General features: G+C 50.6%; 1 protein-coding gene across 1 annotated transcript in view; it reads left to right on the forward strand.

The window, feature by feature from the left end:
- Nucleotides 1-25,764, forward strand: part of fndc3ba (fibronectin type III domain containing 3Ba) — a 143,505-nt gene that overhangs the window by 71,752 nt on the left and 45,989 nt on the right. The window contains exons 4-7 of the mRNA XM_036554272.1: nucleotides 5,144-5,220; nucleotides 10,731-10,962; nucleotides 11,443-11,751; nucleotides 23,701-23,759. Of these exons, the coding sequence (XP_036410165.1) occupies nucleotides 5,144-5,220; nucleotides 10,731-10,962; nucleotides 11,443-11,751; nucleotides 23,701-23,759 (677 nt within the window). The remainder of the gene's footprint in view (nucleotides 1-5,143; nucleotides 5,221-10,730; nucleotides 10,963-11,442; nucleotides 11,752-23,700; nucleotides 23,760-25,764) is intronic.

A 25,764-nucleotide genomic window follows, 5' to 3' on the forward strand; every position in this document is an offset into this window, starting at 1 on the left:
ACAGTCAGCATTTCGACGGGTTGTTCTCGAGGACCCGTGTCTGTTGCATTGTATGCAGCAGATTCTGCATAGGTCCTGTGATCGTTAAATCATCTGGATAGCTCATCCCATGCCCCCTGTACCAAATCAGTCAATCCACATACCATATAAATGTGAACCTGCACAGAGCAGTGACTTGAACTTGAGCCAACGCCATAAATATGTGGCGACAGGGCGGACCATGGAATTGGGTTGTGGACTCCTAAAGCAGTTTCGTAAACATAACCATGGAGTTCAAACCTGATCGAGACCACTTGAAGGAGGGAATGGATTTGGGAGCGTGATCCGGCCTGAACACAGCAGTGGCTTTTAGGTGACACGCACAGCAGTCTGCTGGTGGTAAGAGCTCCAGCTCCACCATGCAGCCTGACACCTCTCACCATAGCTGCACCGCCACGCATCTCCGCAGCTATGTCCCCCCTCAGACTGGTGGAGTGCGTCACAGCGACATGATTGGCCTCCCACCTCGTCCAATCAAAAACATTGTTTTTGCGTTCCGACGCCGAAGACATTATTTTGTTAGAGCCTCCAAGCGTCCAAGTCTCGGGGAAAAAGGACCGTTCTCAGCAATATTTTCTTTTTCCACTCGTTTTTGCCCAAACTCTTTAATAAAGGGATAGTGCCATGCGCCCACGGCTTGCAGAGAGAAAAATTATATCATTTATTTATTGGTTCAAGATGTGCACACACATGCCGCTGATTCTCCTCTCTCCCACTGGAAACAGCAGAATCTGGTTTAAGTTCTGAGTCAGAGTCGGGACCCTCCCGCCTCTCGCCAGCACAAGAAATCGATGAGGCAGCAATTTAATGCCCCTCTCCACCACCACCGCCCCTCCAAAAAATCATTTCTTTACCATTAATTATACCCTTGCAGATTCTAATTTGCAGATTTCACATTTCAAATGTCAGTTGGTTCTAGCCCAGCGCTCCGTGTAAGTCCTCATTTAAACTCCTCTCTGATCTTATTAAACGCTCCTTCATTCTCTGCCTTGCCCCACCCAAGTGGATGTTTGCATTCCAGAAACCAAGCAAGTACACACGTTTTTTTTTTTTTTTTCTTCCTCTCCACCGAGCTTCGTAATTACACCCTCCTCTGCATCTTTGTGTTGCATCAGGAGGGCTCGATTTCTGTGAATAACGCAAGGGTCTCCCAGGGCGTTCTCAACCTTGATCTCTTTGCCTGCCTTTTGCGGGAAACGCCGAACATGCGCAAACACACACACGCTTGCCCGCCCACGCACATGCCCACGGGCTTAGACTTTGCTCGGTGTCACGAGTTGTTTGTGTTTGCTGTCAGGGACTAGCAGGTTCATGTGGTGGGTTTAGCAGACACCGCAGGAGGAGACATGGCACCCTCTCCGACACGCGGAGTTCGTCCCCCTCAGAGCGCTGCTGTTATCGATTGGCCTCCCCCGCGAGCGTGGCATTGAGGAAATTGCCACAGAGAGGTGGTTGTATAGATTGGCCGCCTCCGCAGTTTCAGCCTCTCGTTTCTGTCTGTCCGTGTCTTTTGTAAATAATCGTTTTGTCATCGCGTTTCTGCATCCGTTGCTGGTGGAGTAAGGACGCTGGAGGAAATGAGATATCTTTCATCCGTGGTGTGAAAGGAATGACTGACCCCGTGGCTGAATGCGGTTTTAGCGTGCGGTCAGCTGCAAAAGAAACGAGAATGGCTGCCCGTGTGAATCGGAGCGCGGTGACTGCAGCCCTCAGGGGAGAGAAAAGGTGATCTATTCCCCGGAGGCCTCGTTACCGCGTCCGGCGGCCCGGGAGGCCCAAAACGGCACAGGCCCTCGTCTAGCGCCCCGCATCTCCACTCCGCACAGCCGGAGACGGGGATAAAGTGGAAAAATCTCGCCTCCAGCTTGGCCGTCCGTCAGCGGCCTGAGCCAGGTTTCCTGTTTACGCCAAAGGAGCGGGTCCCTGGGACGTGGAGACAGGGGGAGAGCTCGTGCTCCTCTGGAGCGTGTTAGCACCACGCGCTGCCAGCCCAGGCAGGAGGGGCAGCTGAGCACCCCAGCCCACCTTCAGGGGTTCCCGTCTGGGATTTCAGCCCAGAGAAGTAGCGTGGCCCTTGTAGCGTCCAAACACCCCCCTGGAGGAAGTACAGTGGTGCTGCTGTCTTTGCACGTACCCACACTGCTCCACGACCAAGACGCCCCACACCTAGGCTTTGAAAGGGCCATCCCTAACCCGTAACTGCTCTCCTGAGACATAAATCCAGGGAAAGTGTTTGGTTATGTCAAACATTCATAATTCTGCCCTTTTAAGGGCCATTGACTTGACATGTGCTTAGGGGGCCAAATGCCAAACACTTTTGCTGAGAATTGCAGTCTCATTAGTTGGTGGGAGGGTAAGTGACAGTAATAAGGCACATTACTGGCGTTCTCAGAAAACAGGCCGTGCGTGCGCTTGGAGGTAGGCAGTGTGCTAATGTGTGTTAGCTTAAACGTCTTATAAATAGCAGCATTTACGTTTGTGGGAGTTTTTTTTCTTTTTAACAAGGGCAAATTCAGTTGTTTTAGTTTTCCCTCCTTCCGTGCTCTGTAGTTTGTAATGCTGCCCTCGATTCTCTCAGGAATGCAGATTTTTTTTTCCTGCCGTCAAAATGCCACCCCATTTACTTCAGCGTTGAGAGATGAATCTGTTAAACGCTCCCGCTAATTTGAACGGCGCATTCGGCAGGCCCACGGCAGGTTCTGGAATGTTGCTTCAGGATATGACATAGTTGTTATTGAGAGGAGGCCGAGCCTTTGAAACAAGGCATTAACTGTAAAATTCATTACGGCCACGGCTGTGATTTACAGTGCCGCAGCTAGGCGAAAAACTCGGCCGGCGGCGTCCCTGGGGGCCTCAGATGTCTTTCGCAGCCTGAATCCGAGCCGCCTGAGCCCCCCGAATGCAGGCTCAAGGTGGAAAAGTCAACAGAGACGTTCTGGATTATCTGTGGAGTTTTTATAACAAACAAAAAAAAAACAGAAGGGTACAAGGAGGGGGTGCCTGGTTTGTTTCCTGTCCCCCCTTGAAGAAACCTTTCGCTCCATGGTCGAAGCGCATTCCTCGGAAACTTCTGGAACGAGACCCGGTCCCTCAGTAATGTCTCTGTGACGTTCAGTTGGCCTCTCTAGTTTGTAAACAGCTTGTTGTTATTATTTGAAGCGACGCCTTCAATTCTGCTGTTTGTTTGCAGTGGGTTGGCAGTTAGGGTGTGGGGGGAGTTTTTCGTTGACACCCTGTTCAGATTAAGCGAACACACTGCCAGGAAGGGGAGCACGCGTGGCTCGGAGGTGAGGCCCCCTCCTTACGGCCGACCCTGCACCACCCTCGCCCCTGAGCACCCCGCGGCAGCGGCCAGGTGGGCCTGGAGGTTCCTCTTGCACACTGGAGAATGAAGGAGAAGAGCACAGAGAGAGTGGAAAACCAGAGAGAGAGTGAGAGAGAGAGAGTGTGTGGGGGGGGGATCAAGCACAAACAGAGCCTCTCACTGTATTTACTTTAAAAATATTGGGTTGGGGTGGAGGTGGGGAGTAAAGCAGAGATTTTTTCGCCAAGGGAAACGGTATGATTTGCTGCCGGTAAGCGGAGGCCTGGATGGCAATCCCATTAACGGCCGTCAGTGGCATGTGCGATTACTGTCTCGAGAAGGGACGGGTAAGAAATAGATGTCGGGGAACATTGGGAAGATCTCGCAGGGGAGCCTGGAGATTCCCCGTGCTGCCTGAGCCGTGTTTGCGCTCGTGTCATCCCATGCCGAGCCTCAGAGCAGAGGCAGCCTCCTGAACAGTGTTACCTTCACCTTGTTGACCTCGCCGAACCGTACATGTTGCTCAAACACGCGGGTACGTGGGTGCAGAGCACGACCTTACATAAGGGATTCTTATTTCGTTTACCTATCTGCTTAACAAACTCCCATCAGGTGGAGCTTGCGTAGTTTTTATCTTTAATAGTATACATCTGTATAGCTGGATGCCTGCTGGGGAAATTCAGGTTCAGTACCCTGCCTAATTGTGCAACTGCAATTGAACACCTGGTATTTGAACATACAATCATTCCTAACTACGTTGCACTCCCTCGTCAGAACCAATGCCCCCTTGCACAGTCATATTATGGAAGAATGTTTGCACTTGCAGCAGAAAACTTCATTTTTGCCCTTGAATACTTGTAGCTGGGTTGAATTTGCCAAAAGGTTGCCAGGAGTGCAGAGAAGCAAAGACAAGAGGAAAAGCACTTATATACTGTACTTACTGTATAAAGATGTGCTCTCTTTCGCTTTGAAATTGCTTCACTGCCTGAGGGGAACAGGGCAGTACCCACAGGCTAAGAGTGGTCATTCAGCTCCATAGCTTGGTAGCGTTTCTATTAGTAGCTCACCAGGCCAGTGGTGTCACTAAAAGAAGTCCTGCCTGGGGAGGGGCGCATCCCTGAAGGGACCGTCATCTCCTTCACCTCCCTTCACTTCCTGTCTCGGGCTCAAAATGGGGATCGTTCAAACGAAAGCAAGTTTCCATCTTTCCTTCACCAAGAGCCAAAAACAGGAAGCGAAGGGAGGTGAGGAAGATGTTGTTCCCATCAGGCGGGCTTCCCTCCCTAGCCAGGCCGAAGTAGAGACACTTCCTCCACAGCCCTGTCAGGAGCTAGCCTGAAAGCAAAGAGGTCCTCAGGAGCTGAGAGGAAACGCTACAACCCCCAGGTGCAGAGACGTGGCCCACGCCTGCGGGGCACGTGAGAGAGGAGCCGTCAGCAGCAGCTCATGTCTGTTTCACCAGGAGTCTCGCATGCCGTGCCGGACCCAGCGCCGTCTCCTGAGGGGCCGCTGGAGAGAAGCGGAGATTTTCTTTTCTCACTGGCAGCCCTAATGGAATGATGTCTTTTGTTAACAAGACACTACTCAGGAAAACGTTGCGAAAATAAATGCTATCAATATTCGGAATGTTTCCTTTGGCCGGCGGCACTGGAGTAGGCGGGCGTGCGTGTGTGTGTGCGTGTGGGCGTGCGTCTGTGTGGTGGGGGAGGTGGATGGAGGGTGATGGGGGCTGCGGTTGTCGGAGGGGGGCGAGGTGGGGTTTGCTTCATTATGTAACAGTCACCTGTTTTCTCTTCGCAGGCCCGGCCGAGGTTCCCATGATGTCCCCCAACGGCTCCATCCCGCCGATCCACGTGCCCCCAGGTTATATCTCCCAGGTGAGTGTCGCCGGAGCCGAGGGGAGGTCCTGCGAGTCTGTTTTCCAGGCCAGAACGCATCCCAGAGAGCCCCTAGCGCTCCGACAGAGCAGATGCAGCAGAGAACCTGCACAGAGGCCAGAGCAGCTGGATGCAGCCACCCCCTGCTCTCTTGCTAGGCGGAGCACACCCCAGCAAGCAGCCCGGCCCGCTGGCGCGACCCCGCCCCGTGCCGCCCTCCATCAAAGCGCCCCATGCGTGTGCGGTAGCAGCTCAGGCCATAGGTCTGCAACAGATTACGCCGCTACCGTGGGCCTGTCTCCAATAAAAGCCCTTTGGATTCACCTCCCTGACTTTCCCCTCTCTATAAATTCTTCCCACGTCCCTCTCCAAAAAGCTACTTTTCCGTCTCCTCCCTTCCCTCCCAGACGCTGTCGCCCTTCGGAGAGCTCCTCTCGCAGTTACTGCCGCCCTGTGAAACTGTTTCAGTCTCCTTATGCATTCTGCGTCACGCGTTACCCCACCGCTTGCTGAGTCCGCTCTTTTAACGGCGTGGAGGACGCTTTGAGCAACGTCACAGCGCAAAACCTGTTTTGGCAGTGGCTGCAGCTCCTGACATCACAGTAGCTGTTCTTATCTAGAAAACCACAGGGAAAGTTTTTGGTTGAACGTGAGACGCATTCATAAGTCATCCTTTTCGTCTGAGGACATGTTGCTCAGTATATCCAAAAATACTATTCTTGTTCATCTTCATTTGTATCAATCCAGCTTTCAAACTCCAGCAGATGTACATGTTAAGTAAAGTTTTAAGTTAAGTTTTCAGGGAATTAAGGTCTTTAAGTATTTTTAGATAATGATGAAAATGGTAAGAACGATTATTTGGGTCCACTCTCAGATTTCTCTCAACACAGCACAACCAGGATAAGGGTGACCGTCTTACTTGTCGTAATGGCATCCTAATTAACCCAAGAGACTTGCTTAATAGTCAACCTCTCCAAAAACAGTGATGGCTTTTCCCCAGCAGTGGACCACAGATGGGGAATGTCTAATTAGTTGGAATTCTTTGGTCTTCATGTGACGTCAACAGGGTGATCCTAAAGAATAAATAAACAACCGCACTCAGGGCCAAAGGATCTGCCCCCTTTCAGAGGGCTTTGAGTGCGATTTTGACCCTATCGAGTGGCCTCGGGTGAAATCTAAGGCAGGATGATGCTACATGGTTAGTGTAATAGAGGAGCTGGGGCTCTCTCCTTCCCCCTCCTAACCTGTCCCCTGCCCCTTTTGACCCTTACCCATCCTAAAGTGCCCCCCCCCCCCCCAAATTCATGGCATCTCTTCATTAGCCTCAGCCTGAGTTCCCACTTTCTTGGTGGAGTTTGAATAGAAAATGCAGAAGAGGAGGGGAGGGTAGGGGTGGGAAGGGCTGGAGAGAGTCATGCCCCTGTCTCTGAATGCCAGCCAGTCCTCTCCTGAGTACGTGGCTGTGTCTGGCAGGTGTGTGTACAGTATGAGTGCATAGGTAAAATGGAAAGTGATGATCTCCAGTCAGTAGCACTGATGATGTAAAATCCCTTTCTGCCTCTCCGATCCTGAAATCAGAAGAAGAGTCGGATCACATCTTTTGTCCTCAAGTTCCGAAGTCTTTAAAATATCTTGAAAACAGATTTCAGAAAACAGTGAATGTTTTTCTGATCTATATGGTAAACTTTTTGGAAGTTCTTTGCATTTGCTGTCTTGCCATGCTTACGCGTTGCACACGTAACATTCACCTCTAAGTAAAAGTATTACCCCTCAACTGCGTGTAGACATTTGAGCTCAAAAGTCTCCTGTATTTCTGGTGTAATTCCAGGGGGAAAAGGGCTACAGGTGTCCAAGCGCTCATATCATACGTCCACCCCTCGCCCAATACAACAATGCTCTCCAATAGGGAGATAGAGAAGCTGCTTTCCCCGCACACATCAGTGCAGTCTCTCCGACAGGGAGAGAGAAGCTGGCTTCTTTTCAGCTCTGACAGACTCAGATGCTCAGCAAAGGTCAGAAGTTGCCTGTGATATTTGGCAGAAAGGTCAAAGAAAAAAGAAACAAAGGTATCAGGGATAAGGTTGAGCGTAGCTTACCGAAAGTTTCGCACACCTCCCCCTCTACCCCCTCCCTGTGAAAACAATCCTGTCCCAAAAGCCACTTCTCAGGTTTGGTGTTCCGATGCACAAGGAGCCACTTGTAGCAATCATCCCAGAATGCTGCTGGGTGAGGAGGCGTGGACAGCGATGTCTTGTTTTTCCCCATCACCCGCGTAATTTGTTGCCCCCTGGGGGGGTCCCTCTGCTCATCAATTGCAAAGGCTTCACTCAGTCTATGACTGATCAGGGACAAGCGGCTCTGCGTGCCAGCCCAGAGCGGGAAGTAGAGTCACTCTTGCATAAATGTTTCTGCAACATTGAGGAGAGAGACTGGCTGACTATGGGAGTCAGCAGGGATTGGGCCTTAGATTTGAAGGGGGAGGGGGGGAGTTTTTTGGCCAGAAGCATGTGTCTGTCCTTTCCAGATACCCACCTCTGACGCCCACGGCCTCCTGAAACGATAAACACTTTTTTTGTTCAAGCTTACCGTAACCTACCTAGCCCATGTCACGCGGTCTGTTGGTCTTAAAGGGGAACTCAGACCTGCTTTTCAGGAAAACAGACATCAAACCAGGGTTAGACCAAGAACATATTATTCATCATTGGTGCATGCCTGGCACGTTCAGGCCAACTGTTTTCTCTGGGTTTCTTCTTGAAATGCTTTTCTTATTTACATGTTAATATGCCAAGTCTAACATGGCTGTAGCCATTACTGTAAGCATTGTGATGTGATGACTTGTCAGAGATCAGCTCCAGGTGCCCTTTCACATGCGATCCCCATAAAGCCAGCAAGTATGGCTGTTAATGACAGGATTGCTGTTTCAGGGGTATTTGGCGTTATATAACCTGGCCTTTTCCATCAGCGTACGCATTGATCAAAGAGCACTTTGAAGGCTGGCCAGTCTGGTGCTGCTCTTGTGTTTGTCCAGTTTCTGAACACACAGAATCTTAGACTCTGTCCTTGTTTGCATGTAAACAAAAGTATACTTTTCATGTTTTACGCAACTTAGCTGCGTGGGGGTGGCAGGGGTGGTATGGCTGGGGTCGGGGGGGGCAGCCTTTTGACAGAAGAGGTTTCAGAAAGTAGGCCCTGCCATTTCTCTGGGACAAATTCCACTCGAACATTCTGTTTCTAATCTGTTGACTTTAACTTTCCTACCACTTTTTGTTCTGAATATGCAAATAGAGACCACATGTCTCTTCTTTCTGACTGGGCCAGGCCTCGGAGAAAGATGCAACCCTATTTTTGCAGGGATGTGAATAGCTTTTGGAGATGTATGTGGTTATCCCGCTTCCTGAATGTTAAGCGTTATCCGTTTGATCTAGAGGCATAAAACTTGCTCTCCCCACGTCAAACACAGTTAAACCCGGCAGGATTCAGTTCTTTTTTTTTATCCCAGAATTTGACGCTTAGTTTTGCTTTTGACATTCAGACATAACCAGGTTCCGCTGACTGACAGTTTGTTAAAAAAACGAAAGACCCATAGGATGAAGCTCTGGACACCAGTGTAAAGAACAGGAAGGGGACTTTATTAAAAACTGCAGGCTTTTGTCAAAACGATACTTAAACAGTTGTCAGTTATCCCCACTGACTAAAGTACAAAGCATTCTACTCAAGAAACAGGTCTTCAGTAGCACGGTTACCAAAAAGATTACTGTCCAAAAAAATGAATACTTCATACATAACTAAATTACTTCTGCACTCCGTATGATCATTAATAAAAGAACATTATTACCATTGCCTACAGTACTTGTACTTGGCATACATCACAGGGTCTAACTGGAAACGTATGTAATGCTAGAGGTAAGAGAAATGCATTGGGGTCGTAAGAATGAGGCTGTGAAAAATGAGTTTCTTAGCTCCCTGTTCACTCCTCGTTTTGACAACATTTGAAACCCTGCACCAGCGGAGACATGCGCACCAAACAAGAACCCCAGTATTTAGTGTTTGTTTCCACGGGTGTTCCGTCCAACTCTGAAATGAAACTGGGTAACTTCTTGCCTGTCTTGAGTTTTGCAGCGAATGCTGAAATGTAGTGTCGTGTGTTCTGCCTTAAATTCTCAACGTTTATCCGTGGCAGACATTTTTTTCCATCACGCAGTTGGTGCTTCACATAAACATTTTACCAATGTTTACCGGTATAAATCGAATCCTGCCGTGCCCGACCATAATTCACTTAAAACGTAACTCGCACCATCTTTTCTGTGGTGAATGTAGAGATAGTTTGCCTCCTCAAAGCCTCAAGTCGAATCATCAGAGGCTGAATGGATGCAAGGGGGAGAACAGAAAACCATTGTTTCAAAGTGTTCTTGTTGGCCTCTCTTGACAGTCACTACGATTGTAAAACAATACCACTGTGAGCTTGGGGGTAACTTTATCATATTTTTCTGTGAGTTAGCATATAATCACTTTGCTCACAGTGCTCACAGTACAAATCTATTACTGCTACCAGTGTCACAAATTATATTATGAAGAGTTCATTTCTAGCCAGTGACACTGCTCCCCACAGGAGAGAGGGGAAGACTCAATGACTGGCATAGATGTCTAATCCCACACTGAACTGCTCTTAGGTTGCTACTGACTGTCTCTTGGCAACAGCGTTCAGGTAGTGTTCGCGAGAGATCCGGCTACATGATTTGAAACCGTATTACCTTACCCTCCTTCCTGCTCATTTTGTGAAAACAAAACAGGAACCCCTAACGAGGAGCCTTGGTAAATTACTCTCGGGAATACTTTGGATTTCAGTGCAAAACCTTCAACGAACAGTCTACACGCTGCACGTCTATTATTCATCGAAATGTTTAGCATTTGCAATTTTAGCGTTAACATGTTTTTTCCTCCGTCTTGCTATAAAGATCTATAAAGATTGGGGTGTTCAGAATCTGAAGTGTGTTCTCGTCGGAGCAGGGCAGGGGAGGGCAGCAGGGCCCCGGGAACATTCCAGGTCTTCCGTCAGCCTTGGCCTAACGAGAGGCAGAGTGACGAAAATGACCTCAGACCGACTTTCCCTATTCAGAACCTGTGAGCGCCTACCAAGTCTGAACATGATCTGAGTCACGGATAAGCAGACCTGACATTCTCATAACATGGCCGTATGCAGATTGCCGCGCCTGCCTGAAAAACATGGGGTTACAAGTTCAAACAGATGGTGATTTTTTTTTGTTCTCCTCCTGTTATTTTTCTGCCAAGTATCTTGGATACTCAGTAATTTGTCCTTATTAATGAGGGGAACAGAGAACAGAGAAAAATGCCTCTCTAATGCTTATTAATGTAAGAAATTTCTCTACAGTGTTTTGAAGACAGCAGTGGAATTCTGGGTATGTAAGTGCATAGTCCCGAGCGTGTTGTCTCGTTAAGGGAAGTCCACTCCCTGTTTTTAATCTCTGTCTCTCTCTTTCTCTCTCTTTCAGGTTCTTGAGGATAACACCGGGGTCCGGCGAGTGGTGGTCACCCCCCAGTCTCCGGAGTGTTACCCGCCGAGCTACTCCCCGGCCATCTCCCCCACTCACCACCTTCCCCCCTACCTGGCCCACCCCCACTTCATCCCAAACTCTCACAACCCCTTCTATCCCCCGGTCAACCCTGGAGACATGCCACCCCACCAATACTACCAGCACCACCTGCCCCCCATGTACAGTGAAGGTAAGGGGAGATTTTGGTGGGGTATGCCTTTAAGAAAGTAGAATGCTGGCAGTGTCGTACAGTATGAAAGGTATGTGAAGATGTGCCATCCTCACATGGCATAGTGGTAAGGAGTTTGATTCCCTGCTAGGGCATTGCTGTTATACCCTCAGGCAAGGTAGTTAACCGACAAATCCCTCAGTAAACGTGCAGCCGTATAAAGGGATAACATGTAAAATTGTAACCTATGTAAGTTGCTCTGGATAAGAGCGTCTGCTAAATGACAATAATGTAATGTAATAATGTAATGTAAGAGTAAGAAGTACTGCAGATGCTACCTCATAGAGAGCAGCTAGAAGAAGGCTAGAACAGCCTCATAGCATCCGCGTTCCCACAATGCAGTACAGTTAGCTCCATAACAGAAAGTATGACTGGCAGGTGCAGAGAGTGGTCGAGGGTATCAAAGTCATGATTGAGACTGTCTGTCTGTGGGCTTTGCAGAGATCATCCCGGTCTACGGGATGTCCAGCTACATCGGCAGGGAGGAGCAGTACAGCAAGCCACAGCCCAAGAAGATCAAGGAGAGGCAGCTGGACCGGCAGAACCGTCTGAACAGCCCGCCCTCCTCCATTTACAAGACCAACGCAGGCTGTACCACCACGCACAACGGCTACGGCAAGAGCCATGGGGGTGGCGGCGGCGGTGGGGGCGGTGGGGGTGGCGGCGGCGGGGGTGGCGGCAGCCCAGGCGTCAAGAAGACGGACCGCCGGGCACGGAGCAGCCCCAGAACCAGCGAGCCGGAGCTCCAGGGTAAGGGCCTTGCCCCTTTAATGCCCCCATGACACAGGGCCTCGTTATGGTGGGCTTTGGGCCCTCTCTTTGTGCATCACTCTGGATAAGAGCACATTCACCTTTGAGTGAAAGCATTGCCTTTCTCAGCTGCATGTAGGCATTTGGGCTCAAAAACTCTGCTGTATTTCCGGGAGTATTCAAGGAGGAGTCAGGCCTTGGGTGTCCAGGTGCTCACATCATACACCCCCCCCTCTTCCCAGTGCAACAGTGCAGTCTCTCCGTACGGGGAGATAGGGAGAAAGGGAAGCAGGTTTCCCCCACACACAAGAGTGCGATCTCTCCAACAGAGAGAGACAAGCTGCTTTCCCCTTCACACTACATTGCAGTCTCTTCAACAGAGAGACACTCAACATGTATGTTGCTCTGGATAAGAGTGCACAGCGAATATGCAAATGTAAATGTTATCAGTGTCCTCTGATACACAACCCCCCACCCAGTATCCACTGTACCCGCTCCGATGCAGCAAACCCCCCTGGGTGCCAAGGGCTCGAATGGGGAGCCAGGTATCCAGCCCTCATTGTACCTGTCTCATTTTCATACGGGTTCCTCCAGCTGAATGCGGGAAAGTGATTTCTGTGGTCGGTTGGCAGTAAAAGTGGCAGCACCTCAAGCATCTCGCCGCTGTAGCACGGGTCCCCTTCGCGTGTCTGATTGGCACTGATTGCGCGGGTTGTAAGTGCCAAACGCGCAGGGGCAAGCCGGTGCCCGAGGCGCTGGCGCGGCGTCTCCGCCAATCTGCCGGCTCGAGGCAGTTTCTACAAACCACTCTCGTCCGCGCGACTGTGAGCATTTTAATGACGGCAATTTCACAGCCGGCCTCTAATATCGCAATCACGTAATCAGATTTCTCGGGGAGGCGAAGATCGACACACGCTCCAACTGTGTGAGCCACTTTGTTCCAAAAAAAAATAGGTGGGGGGGGGGGCGGGGGGTGGTAAAGAAACCTCTGATATGAATGTGGACGACTGGCTCAGAAACAGCTCCTCCTGAGCTGAATTAATTTATTAGTTTGTTTGTGCATACATTTTATTGACAGCAGTTCTCATCATGTTTGTTTTGCCATGTCCTCATAGCCTCCACACTTGAAAACTTTCCACAGAAAAAAAGAAAGATTTTAAAAGCCACCTGGGGGAGGGATGTAAGTGGTTGGACAGGCCAAGCAATTCTAAGTCAGCCTTGACTTTAATGTGCATGGTACATTTAACTGAACACATTCCCGGGGGGTCATTTTCAAATACTTTTTCGGTAAACCTTAAATTAATTTCAAGCTTTGTTTTGATACGCATCTGAAGTAATAATTGAGTGCATTGTATTTGATGATATTTTTCTGCATACAGCCCCAGGTGCCCTTTAAGCCGTTGAATATGAGTTTACTCAACATTTCTCAACAGTGTTCAGGCTATGGACGTGTGGAAGGACAGAAGTGTGTGCGTATGTGGTGTAAAATTTGATTATGATTTATTCATATCATCATTTTTATGCCATATTCTTTTTTTTTGCTTTCACACATGAGACTCCTTTAGCTGCCTCTTGGTGCCCCACGTCCTGGTGGGAATGCAGTTCTTTCCTTTCTCTGTCCGAAATCTCCCGGCTCTTCCCGGACGGGAATGGAGGGAGGGGGGTGGGGGTCGTCATAGAAACTGCATAGTTGGAAAGCGCTGTGGCGCTATCATTTTTCCCGCGGCCACAATGTGGCCCTTGTGCCCAGGTACGGCCCTCTGCTCTGAGGAGTTACACTCGCTCCCCCATACCGGAGTCACATTTGCACACGCAAACACACACACACACACACACACACACACACACACATATGCATACCTGCACTCAGACATGCACAAGCACACACACACATACAAACCTATGCACATGCATACATTCACACACACACACACACACACACACACACAGAGCAGTCACATTTACTCCTCATCAAGGACGTTTGAAATGGAGTCTCCTCTGAAAGGCGTTGTTCCCCCAGGTGTCATGGAGCCTGAAACCGGCCCCATCACCGACGGCGTCACTCACTCTGTCCCGCACACCTGCACTAAAGAAAACACTGCTGTATCTGTGCCTGTGGGGTCAAAGACTGCAGCAGCCTGAAGCCGGGTGCTTTCAATCACACGGCGGAGAGTGCTTTAAAGATCACCGTGCCAGAGTGTTCACCGCGGCGGAACGCTCAACGCGGCGCGGACGTCACAGCTGCGGGGCCGCTTATCAGCCCCGGCGCAAGCTGACAGGCGGGCGGCCCCTCTTCAGCTCGCCTGATAAAGCTTCCAGGGCAGTCGCCCGGTCCCACCTGGTCCCTGCTGCTGTACACAGCCTGTTTTATTAGGGATCATGTTTTCATTAAGGACCCCTCATTTACGCGGGGGCTGTGCCTCTCGGTGGGGTCCGTGTACCCATCTCTATTCTCCCCCCAACATCAGGGAAGCACCGCTTTTTGAGGAGCACCTGCTGGAGGCTGGCCATCCCCGGCCCTGAAAGGCGTTGGGTATCTTACATTATGTCACCGTCCCTCCCCCTCCCCCCCCTCCCAAATTTACGAGCGGTCTGCGCTTCGCCGGCGGCTTGCCGAGCAAGCGTTCCTTCCCTCTGCGCACGCAGGCCATATGGCTCCTTTGAAATGCACCCGAACACAAAGCATGTCCCAGATCAAAGCGGAGGCCTGGGTCTAGTCAGCGTTTGAACCCGAGAGGCGGGCCCTCATTCCGCCGCCCGTGATGAAGCGGGGAATCCATCAGGGTGTCCGCCGTCCCGACAGGCGACGGGCAGTGTGGTCTGCTTAGGCCCCGGGGAGGCCTGGCCCCCTGCTCCCAGGGGCCCCTGGGAGTTCTCTTTGTCTCGACCTGCTGCCCCACCCCCCATCTGTAATCACTTGAGCGAAGTCTCGTCAGAGGTCGGATCTCTCGAACGTTCCCAGGTCTCAATCAGGTGTTAGCTGAAAAAAAAGGCAGTTATGTAACTGGTAAGAAGCAAGGCCCCTCTGGAGGGAAGGATCTGTACCTGGTTCAGTCACGTCCACACTGGGGGAAATTCGTATTTGAGGAGGTCTTTTTTGTTGTTGTTTTTTAGGTTTGCTAGGGTTTCTGTGTCCAGGTCTTGGAAGAGCGCTCGCTGCATTTATTCCCCCTCTTTCGTGTAAGCATAAAGGTTCCACGCCAGGGGGGCGTGATTCACGAGCGCACAGTGGAGTGGGCTGAACAGGCAATGTAGGGTATATAACAAACACAGACTCTCCTCTGTAAAAGAGGGCTAGGGGGCTGAGAGAGGGGCACTGGGGCCTGTCTGACCCTGGCTCACATACCCCCCCCCCCCCAACACACACACACACACACACACACACTACACACATACAGACCCACTGTTGCCCATTGCTGTCTCCCTCACACAACAAAATCACAGTTCACTTGCATTGTGTTGTCAGCGTTGCTCTCAGACAAATGAGTATGCACACACACTCACATGTACTTCCACACTCACAGATGCATGAGGCATGTGGGTATGCACATGCGCGAGTATACACGAGTCTTTTTGCATGTTCCCTCACACGCACCCCACTCCCCGTCGCTGAAGTTCGCCTCGGGGTATTCGCCATACGCGCCGTGCAGCAGAAGTGATAGCCGGCACCTGCAGGAGGGGCACGGGCCTTGCACCCCTTCCCCTCGCGGCGCATTTATTCCAAGGAGAAAGAGGGCCGTGACATTCCAGCCGTCTGATCCGTTCGGTTTGCTGCCGCTCGGAATCCGGGCCCGGTCCGAGTCTGAAATACCAGACAGAGCCCGCCGCACCGCGCTGAGAAAACAAGCCTCCCGCTCCCCGTCTGGGCCCGGCGCAGCACATTCCTGCCATCCAGGAGCCTTCAAGCGCCCACGTCCCGGCGGGCGCCGACCGGCGGAGAGCGGCGGTTAAACACCACACCGGCCTCTGTCTGAAAGGCTCGGCTTTCACCGGGCCCGGTGTTATTGTGGATGTTTTGGTTTCTTCACGTCCGATTCTTGCGTCTTGCCAAGGAGTGGTCATCGCAGAGGTTGTCTGGGCATTAAAAAGATGAAAAACACCACATAGTGCAGGGCTACAAGAAAGTTAAACCAAGGGAAAGCTTAATTGTGGCTGGGTGTGCCAAGCATTTATAAATCGGCTCGGCAAGGGCCGTTGACGCACTGTGTGTTTGACGCATCCAGACGCTCGTTTCCTGAGAAATCATTTTCAAGCACTGCACTGATCTGTACATGTTTACCAGAATATTCTGAGTTTCAGAAAGTTTTGGGGTTTGTTCTCTGTTAGCGAGATGACTGAGAGGCCAAACGGAGCGGTGGGGAGATAGCCGCCAACATCCGTGAACACAGCAGAGCTTAACAGAGACCCTGCTCAGGGTCCCCTCATGCATGTTTAAGGACAGCAGATGTTCCGTGTTGGCATGGAGTCATCGCTGAAGTAAGGGAGTAGCCCACCTTCCTGCGAAAACAGCTCTGCTTTCCACAGAAGTCTCTGACGCATATTATGGGACAAAACATTTTATTTCGCCTCCTTACACTTTTCAACAACCACTTTTGGAGTAGGTAACTGAAGGAAATAACCCCAGTGAAATCATTTGGTTGGACAAGCTGACAGCATTCCAAGTAGAAGGCCCAATTGAGAAATGGTTGTTAGGTCAGCCAGATGCTCGCCTTGTGATACATTACGAGGAGCTTTGAATCAATTTTAGGCTGTAGCTACACACAGTGTATATATTTAAGCATAATACCTTTTCAGATAGAAACCCTTGGTAACTTTTAATGAAAGAAGGCATTAATGAGACACCATCTGTCAGAAAGGGAAAAGACAGCCATCTTAAAGTGGTAGTGTGACACTCAGTTAAATTCAGTGCAGCTTGATCTGACCTCAGTGATAGCCGTGGGCTTATTTTCGTTTCACCAGAAATGTGAATGTAGACAACACGACCGTGGTATGCTTTGCATGGTCTAAAAACAGCGAGATCTCAAGGCACACATGGCTTTCTGTTTGTTCCCGTGGTTGGTTGACCACCAGCACCAGCAAGCCCTTTGATGGAGTACATTAAGACAGGGCTGGCGTCAGGCACCTCACAGTGTCACGGAGACCCGCTCGGTTCTGGTCGGGTTGACCAAGCGCGACCAAGGAAGTGCAGCCAGACGGCACCCCGGAGGGGCGGCCAGACCGGTTCTCCATGGTTTTAATTTGTCTGTTTTGACAGAAGTAGTACAGTGGCCATATGGAAACAATGGAAAGCCTATGCTGACTGACGCTCGCATTGTCCTCTGTTCCTGTCCCTCTCCCTCTCCCCTCGCTGATGTTTTCGGACTCAGTCCAGCGGCTGTGGAGAAGCCCTGCCAATGGCGGACCGGTGTCAGCCCAGGAGCCGGGGTGCGAGATCGGGAGAGCGTGGCACGGTGACAGGAGCTCCACGGTCTCGGGTCGTACCTGTCTTCACTCAACCCCGCGCTGTTCCGGGCCATTCCGGGCCGTTTCGTGTCACCCCAGCGTGACCCCGGGTGTCTTGAGTTTCCGTCCACGTTGGCCCAGTTTAGCTGTCTCATGCCCTGCTGTCCCGGATAATCCCGGGTTTGGCTCCTGGAGCCTCCAGTTTCATCTGTGTTCATTCCCTGCCAGCCCCCAGCTCCCTCCCTCCAGACTCCTCTTCCAGGAAGGACTCGCTCACTCTAGAGTGTGTTGGCCTCTGGAACGTTTCCCTCGCAGCACTGTGCCACTAGAGGGCGCTGTTTTCCATTACTGAGTGAGTGACCTGAGGCAACTCAGAATCACCTCTCATTTCTTTCTACACACACATGGCAATAAGTCTTTGTCTGGCAGGGACTATAAGCACTGTTATGTCCTCTGAGAGAGCATTCATTGGTATCACAATACACATTTTGGCTCCATTTAGGCTCATGGTTTGAACAGGAGTGGAGATGGAAAAAGAACTGTTAGTAAGTGGGTTTGGTTGCTGTTGTGCAGTTTGAGACAATGAGTCATCCCATTGTTTTCCCTGCGCCCCCCCCCCCCTCCCCTCCCCACCCACCATCCCTCAGAAAGTTTGCCAGAGCTGGGTTGGCATGTCAGCCTACTTGATCCCCTCCCCAAAATCTGGTCACAATACCTCTCGCCCCCCGAAAGATGGCACACAGCATACGGTCTGCTTGTGCTCTGAGTCTTGCCCAGCTGCTCTGTTACCTGTGAACCGCTCCCGCCCACGGTGGCCTGGGGCATTGGGTTCGAATGGCCCTCCAGCTGATGTGAACCGCAGCCTGGAGCAGAAAGGAGGGGTGGGGTCCTGGGGGTGGGGGTGGGGGTGAGGGGGGGGGTTCGTCCATTTCGTTCTCATGGAGCGGAGCTCGCTGGCATTGAAAAGGGGATTAGAACAGCCCAGCTGTTGAGCAGATGGAATGCTCGCTATTTGGAGATGAAAACATTCTGGAACTCCAGGGCCTGCTGAATTCTCCCTCCCTTTTTTTTCTCCCCTGCCTCCCTCTCCCTCGCAACGCTCCCCGGTCAATCTCGGGAGACTTGGGAGCCGCGGCCGTGCCCGCGATCCCGTCACGCACCGGGCGCACTCACGTGACATTCGCGACTTCATTAAACACTCCTAAAGCCTCAGCTCAGGCCTTTCTAATTGCGGTTTACTGCCTCCAGAGCACTTTGTTTACAGATAATGGGCGACGTGGCGAATGCACACAAGTGTATTAACGTTAATCTTTGTCGTTTTTTTTTAACGCCAATAGAGTCTTTTACTTAATGCAGTTTCCCCCAACAACAGCGGTTTAAAAGAAAGCGCTCTCCTTAGCCTCCCTTGCTGTGTTGGCGTAGCACGCTCAAATGGATTACTGGAGGTGGACCGGGCCAAACGCTTGTTGATATTGGCTCCAGTTCCCAAGTCTGATTGGGGCAGTGCCTTCTGCTCCCCTGCGTCCACCCCGACAGTGCTGGCTGTAATTGTTTTCAGCGCTGGTGTTTGTCTTTCGATCAGAAAGGGTGAAATTGCGGAGCAGGTTTTTTTTCGCCAGTTATGCATTTTTCACATTCATTTTCAGCCTCATAAAGCCTCTCTGCCTTTTTTTTGTGGGGGGGGGGGGATGGGTGGGGGGTGTGGGGGTGTTGGGGGGGTGGGGGCTGGAGTCGTAAACCGCATCTAATCAGGAATGTGTGATTCTCTGCTTCCCCCACCAGGGGTCAGTGTTGAGCTCTCCCAAGGAGTGCACGCACACAAAAGCTCTCTTTATTTGTCAAGGCCTGCATTTGCATTCTTTTACAGACTTTTACAGATTTTCTCCCAGGGGACGTCTTTTCGCCGTGTTTAGGTTGCGTAATGCGTGTTTTCGTCGGCCTCGCCGCAGCTGTCGGCGCCGGTCACCCGGCTTTCACCGCACCGCTCGCCGCCGTGTGAGCATGCAGTGGAAAACGTTGCGTGGGACACGCTACAAGATTGACATTGCACATGGTACGGGGCCGGCCCTGCGGCGGACCACAACATCCGTCCTCAATGGCAGCATCTATAGAGGTGTCCCTTCGCCACAACCCCCCCCCCCCACTTCTCAGGTTTGTTTTTCCACTGCGTCCAGCAGACTCACCCCAGGCCATCCCCCGGCTCGGCATGGCCGCAGCTGGAGATCGCATCTAGTGCAGTGGAACTTCTTTTCACGCTCAGCAAATGCTTTCCCCACAACCCCCCCAGCCCCCCTCCCCCTTCTCCCAGCTCAGAGCCACAGGTTCCATGTGCCTGGAAACAGCCTGCTCCCCTCAGAATGGAAAGGGGGCTCCTTCAGGGCCTGGGGGCTGAGCTGCATTCGCGTCTGAAAGTCTGCTTTGTCGCAAGCTCCTAGAGAAGAAGGTAGAGCAGACCAGGGTTAGGGAAGAGGAGTCAAACCAGGAGAACAGGCTGCACTTCTGAGTACACAGGAAGGTAGAGGTGGCCTCCTGTTGCAGTTTGGCTTGTAAAGCAGGATCACAGTTGAAATGGCATTGTATTGTTGTGCTGTGGGACTGTGCGGCTTTTCCACTATAGAGCTGCAACCAGGCCAGCTCGCCAATACTCCCTTTCCACTGTAGAGCAGAAACCAGGCTGGCTAAATAATACCACTTTTAAATTGTATAGCTGAAACCAGATAGAACCGTGGACAGATAAAATATTTGTAGCTGCATCAACTATCACAGCTTTAGCTGAAGGCAGTGCCACAGAAGAGCAGTCATCCTGAACTGGATCAGTGCCATGGTTACGTGTCTACAATGGCACAAGGTTGTAGCGTGGTGCTGCATGCCTTTTCCATGGGAGAGGACAAGCAGTTAAACTGGCTGTGAAACGGCTCCCTCCTGTGGCCGTGGGAGCGAGCACAGCACTGACCCCACAGCCTGAGAACCTCAGGTAGAGAGGGGACCTTCATACATGGGCCGTCGCGGTGATGTCAGAGGCCTGGAATGTGAAGTCCATTTCAGTTCTCCGAGCCCTCTGGGCTACTGTCTTGCCAGAGCTTTCCCACCCATCCATCCACTGTCCTTCAGAGCGTGCCCTGTATCCTCACCCTGTTCCTCATCCCCCTCTTTCCTTCTGTCTCTCTTGCCTGTCAGTCCTCTCTGGCCTGGACCCCCCTCTCCTCCTCTCGTTCCCATCCCTCCTTTTCTTTCCATCCCGGCGTCTGTCCCCGTGACCTCACTCTGTAATTAAACACACACTTTCCCTCTCTTTTCTGGAGAAAGTGGAAAGGGAGCGAGTGCACAGGGTGCACTGCACAGCAAATAAATGCAAGATTTGGGGAGGGGGGATAGGGGGAGGGAGGGGGAGGGGAGGTGGAGGCTAGAGGCTAGAAAAAAGACATCCGTTTTTAAACACTGGCCAGCACTCCAAGATGTCAGTCAGCTGCAGCTAGTCCGAGGGTGCAGCCAAAGACCCAGCCTCTTACTCCCCCATGTCCTGTTTGCATGAGAATGGCGCGGAAGGTTCTGGAAAGCAAGTGGTCTGTTGGCAGGCTGCTCTTTCTGAGGTAAATGCTTGGAGGCGACTGGGACGGGACACAAGATTTTTTTTTTTCCCATGGTTCCCTTGACACAGTATGAGTGAGGGCGGGGGCAGGGGTTGGGGTGAACCACAGGAAATGGAAGAAGTCAGGGTTAGCGGGGTGGTCGTTAACCACCACACTGACGCGCCATCACTGTGTCCTGACAGGAAGGCGGTGGTCAGTGTCTGGTCAGTCTGGCCACCAGCAGTGATCGCCAGCTTAGATTGATGTCCGTCCCTACAAGACACAGTCTGGAGAAGACAGGAATTATTCATAGCTAATGCTGCTTGATTATTGTTATTGATGGTGTTTACGTTGCTCATACATTTTAGCAATACACACCCTGTGTTGGTCATACCAGTGAAGCTAATTTGAATTGCACTGTATTTAGACCCGAAGAAAGACGCACAGAGTGCCATTACGGCTGTTCCGTCCCTCCCATCTCCCATCTCCCATGGCCCCTCCCCCCTCCTTCACAAGAATCTCAGGTGATGGCAGGGATGGCCAGGCAACCTTTTTCTGTCTCCTTTCCTGAGCTCTGTTTGGAGTGTCTCATTAACATGATACCAGCGCCGCCGGTGTGGGAGCACCTCTCTCTGCAGCCGTTAATGAGCGGCTCTGCAGGGAGGTCAGGGCCAACACATGTTCAGGTCCCGGCAGCAGGGTCAAGCGCAGCCCGGCTTATTGGTCAGGAGCTTTCCCAGAGGAAGGGCTTGCCGCTTGCGCATTGGGGCATCACCTTGTGCTCTCAGTCCACACTGCCTGCCAGGTGCCCCTTTGAAATGCTGGCCCCTCCTATTATTAAGACATAGCAGTAACTGACAAAAATAACCTGTTTGTTTTTTGTGGTAAAGGAATGAAAAGTGTGTGAATACATTTCAGTCTTACTTGACTTGACATGAGTTTGTCGATATTGTCATGGCACAGTGACATCTGGGCACTGTCGATTTAATTGTCATAATTAAGGTGTAATTGGCTCCACCGCAGACTTAGTCAGGGTTCCACAGTGAAACAAATGTAGTTCTGTGGGTTTATGACAAGTGGTGTACTTACCAAGAGAACCCACAGAGTTCCTGTCTGCCACGGTTATCTAAACTGTCGGCGACTTGCGCCCGCGTGCTGAAGAGAAGCTTGAGCTGGCGATGATGAATTGCCTGGCCGGTGTGTGACACTGAAAGGCGCCCTGCGGCTGTCTCAGCCCCCCTCCACACCCCCCAAACCCCCCCTGGCTCTCGGGGAAAAAGTTATCCAGTCTGAGGTCGCCAGGGGGTCATGCGGCCATGACTTCACCATGTCGATGATTCATAATAGGACCTCCAGGCCCCCTTAAAAAAACCTCTCCGTCCCATTTTCCCATCCCCCCGAAGTGCTTGCCGGGGGCCAGAAGGCCGTCGACATCTGTATCCGTGGAGCGACGGCGGCGGTAGGTGGAGCTACCGTTTGCACGGGCGCGCACACGCGCGTGACCCCGGCTAAACATGACCCCGGGGGAGCGCTGTCACAGATCCTCGGCCCCGGGACACATATCAAACGGAGGCAATTTCGCAGCGGTCGAGGGTTGTGTGACTGAAGAGTGCACGCAGGGGGGGCTAGCGGTGATTTACTGCGCCGAGACGGTCTTCTCCTCGCCCGTGGGGGCCAGCCCTGCGTCTTAATGGCCAAAGCAGGCCCCGGTGCGGAAGCCGCGGGTTTTCTGGAGCGTGCACTGGAAGGCTTCTATTAAGGGCCCTGACTGGGTTGTTTTGAAACGCTAAATCATTTCAAGATGCGTGATTCGGTGGCACCTGCGAGGGATTTGGAGCGGCCCTGTGGGGGGGGGGGGTGGGTTTGGGGGGCCGGGGACATCGTAGACAGTGAGGGCTGTGGAGGGAGGAGGTCGGAGGATGATGTCGACAGGGCACCAAAACAAGACCGCCCCCCCATTCCTCCCCTCCCCTTCTCTCCTGTTTCCCCGAAACGTTGTCACCCCCCCACCCCCCACCCCCCCCCCCAAGCTGTCGGAAACCACGATATCCCAGCTTTTCTCATTAGGAGCGGGCCCTCGCCCAGACTCACCAGTCTTAACCACAGGGCACCCCGGCCTTCCTTTTAAACGAACACATTTAATCCCGTTTCAGTGCTTGTTCCTTGCACAGCGCAGACAACTGGCTCAGAGCGTTGTGCAAGGAGAAGAGTGAGGTAACTGTCTCCGATTCATCGCTCAAAGTCGTGGTCAGAGCGCATTGCGGACAGCCTGAACACGGCGCTCAGGGAGGTGCTGCCAGCAGTGCGGGGCAGTAAAACTGGGGGGCAAGGTGGATGCAGAGTCGCAATGATTTAAACATTGTCTGGGTTCGAGAGCGTTCTCAGACTGCTCTCCGGGTGCAGTTTCCTCCTGCGTCTGGTTATTTAAGCGAGCTAATCTCTTTGTTTGGAACATTTGGTAATTTACTGTTTTCCTGAGAACACGGCAGCCATAGAACATTGCCAAGGGGGAAAATGGAGACATTGCGGTGAATTACAATTAAGTCTTCTGTGGAATTATGAATCTGTCCAAACACATCTGACCTACCAGTTCCTTTCAAATCCAGCCTGAGCATGTGCAGTGTTTTTTTCTTTTCTGTTCGCTCCCTCACATGGGTATTAAAATATGTCATTACAGTTGAACCCTTTTTATTTGACTTTTTAAAACAGTATTTGCAACTTGGTTTTGTTTATTAAATGATATGTTCTTTAATTAAGTTGAGTTCCCAATGTTTTACATGGATTTAGCTCGGTCTGCCACATTTTAGTTGTTGCCTCTAGTCCCTTCGTTTGGTTTTGTTTTCCGTGTTTTTATTTTTGTCCTGGCAGACCAAAGCCTGTCCTCTAGTGGCACACCATGGTCATAACAGCCGCTGCTTCTCTCCTTTTCTCTTCACAGACCACGATTCAGAGGTAAAAAGAGTTCAAGATGTGCTTTCAGGAATCGACAAACCACAGGTCAGTCTGAAGTCATGTGACTCAAACCAGATGTTTCCTGTAATTCAGATGTTCGGTTGAATTTCTTAGCATTTTTTTTGCTTCCTGGTCACACTTAATTTTAATGCCTTGATCGGTGCTGTTGCAAAACACATGAAACACATTATGACTTATTGATAAAGTATGACTTATTCTTCAAACCCATGTATTTAGAGTGAGCTGATAGAAATCTGGTAGTAAGGTATCCATGTGGGTTATTTGTACACCACTTAGTGCAGACAGTGAGTAAGCGGTTGCATGCTGTAGTAATTACTGTTATAACCTAACATTAATTGAGAACAACATTCGCAAAATCAAGAAGCATGGTAATATGGTAACAAATTTGAGATAATTTCAAACTATTATTTTACAGTTTGACAACCAGGTGGTTAATGAGTCATATTTTCCTTAGGAAAATTTGTCATAATCATAACTTGTAATGTGTGTATCTTTTATGTTTTGGTATAAATAGACCCTTAAAATAATGTGTGGATTTATGTGGGAAGATTGCATGTTCTGTCCATACAGTGATGTGGTATATGCATGATTTATGAAATAATGTTACTATTGCTGTGTGAATGTAAAGCTCATGTCCTGATCCTTTTTATATAGTTAGTCAAAACCATTGCTGGCTGATCATTGCCTGTAGACGCAGTGATGTTGTCCCACACATGGTGTATAGTCACTCGCTGTTGATGGCTGTTAGTCCCAACATAACATTTAGTATTCGTGTTAACCATCAGTGGGAATATTTAATAAAGATGGTTGGCATTCCCTTACTGACTGTGCCATCGGAGAACCTCGACCGACCATCAGGTTAAGACCTATAGGTTAAGGTCCTGTATTGGCTGCCCAGCAAAGACTGCTTTAAAAATTTAACTCCACAGATTAGTCTTAACGTTTTAGTGTCACTCCTTTACTTTACATTTAAATCATACACCGACGGTCTGGAACTACAGATGTTTTTCAAAGTGCCTGTGGATGAAATTTCCCTGCAAATGCTTCCCAAAATGTCAATTAAAGTTTGTAATTTTGTGAAATGTAGCCACAAGGTGGCAGCATTAGGTTGTCTTCAGGGCACTGTGGTCTAAACCAGAAGTGGGAGACCTGAGTTGTCTTCATTTCTTCAGCATTCCCCTCAGTGGGAATGAATGAATGGATCTTTCCTTTTGCAACAGTTGTAGCACAGCAATGCTGTTTGGAACAGATCCCCATATGATATGAATTATCTTATGTGGATAATCCATAATGCCTGTGTGTACCGGTCCCCCAGTGGTGGAATGAACTTCCCAAGGGAGTCAGGACCGCAGAATCACTGCCCATCTTCTGATGCAGACTGAAGACCCCCCCCCCCCAGACTTTACCTCAGTTCCACCTCAGTCCCCTCTTACACCTACTACTTCTAATACTTGCTGTTTATTTTACATGTAGTATCGCAATGCGTTTTCAATTCTTTGATCTAGTGACTGATGTATGGTAGTATACAGGGCGTCTATTGTCTAGTCAGGTTGCACAAGGGCTTGAATAGCGTTATGCTCACACACTGGTCTGTAAGTGTCGTTAGCCTGGTATGACACTGTTGCTCATTCACCCTGAATGGACACGTTTGTGTTCAGTTGTGCTGGAAGTTGCTGAGGATAAGCTGTAATGTAATGCTATGTGAGTACATGTATTTAGTATAAGCAGTCCTAGATGCAGTCATCTGTAATAGCAGCCACTAGGGGGCACATTGAGCTTTACTGAGTGTACAGCCAAATGTGTATTTTTTATGGTTTTGTCTTTGATTTGCGAGCATGTACCACATGATTTGGTGGGACAAGGGCTGCACACTGTTGGTCTTGAGTCTGTTGAACCTTGTTCAGAGAATATGAATCATTGCTAGACTGATGCGAAAAAGTAATCTTATTAGCGCGATTATAGGCTGCGCATTGAATTCCAGCTCCTCATGCCCCCGATAGCATCTGTTGAGTCTTTGATCTGCAGGTGG

The sequence above is a fragment of the Megalops cyprinoides genome, chromosome 20, assembly GCF_013368585.1.
Source record: "Megalops cyprinoides isolate fMegCyp1 chromosome 20, fMegCyp1.pri, whole genome shotgun sequence".
Lineage (NCBI taxonomy): Eukaryota > Metazoa > Chordata > Actinopteri > Elopiformes > Megalopidae > Megalops > Megalops cyprinoides.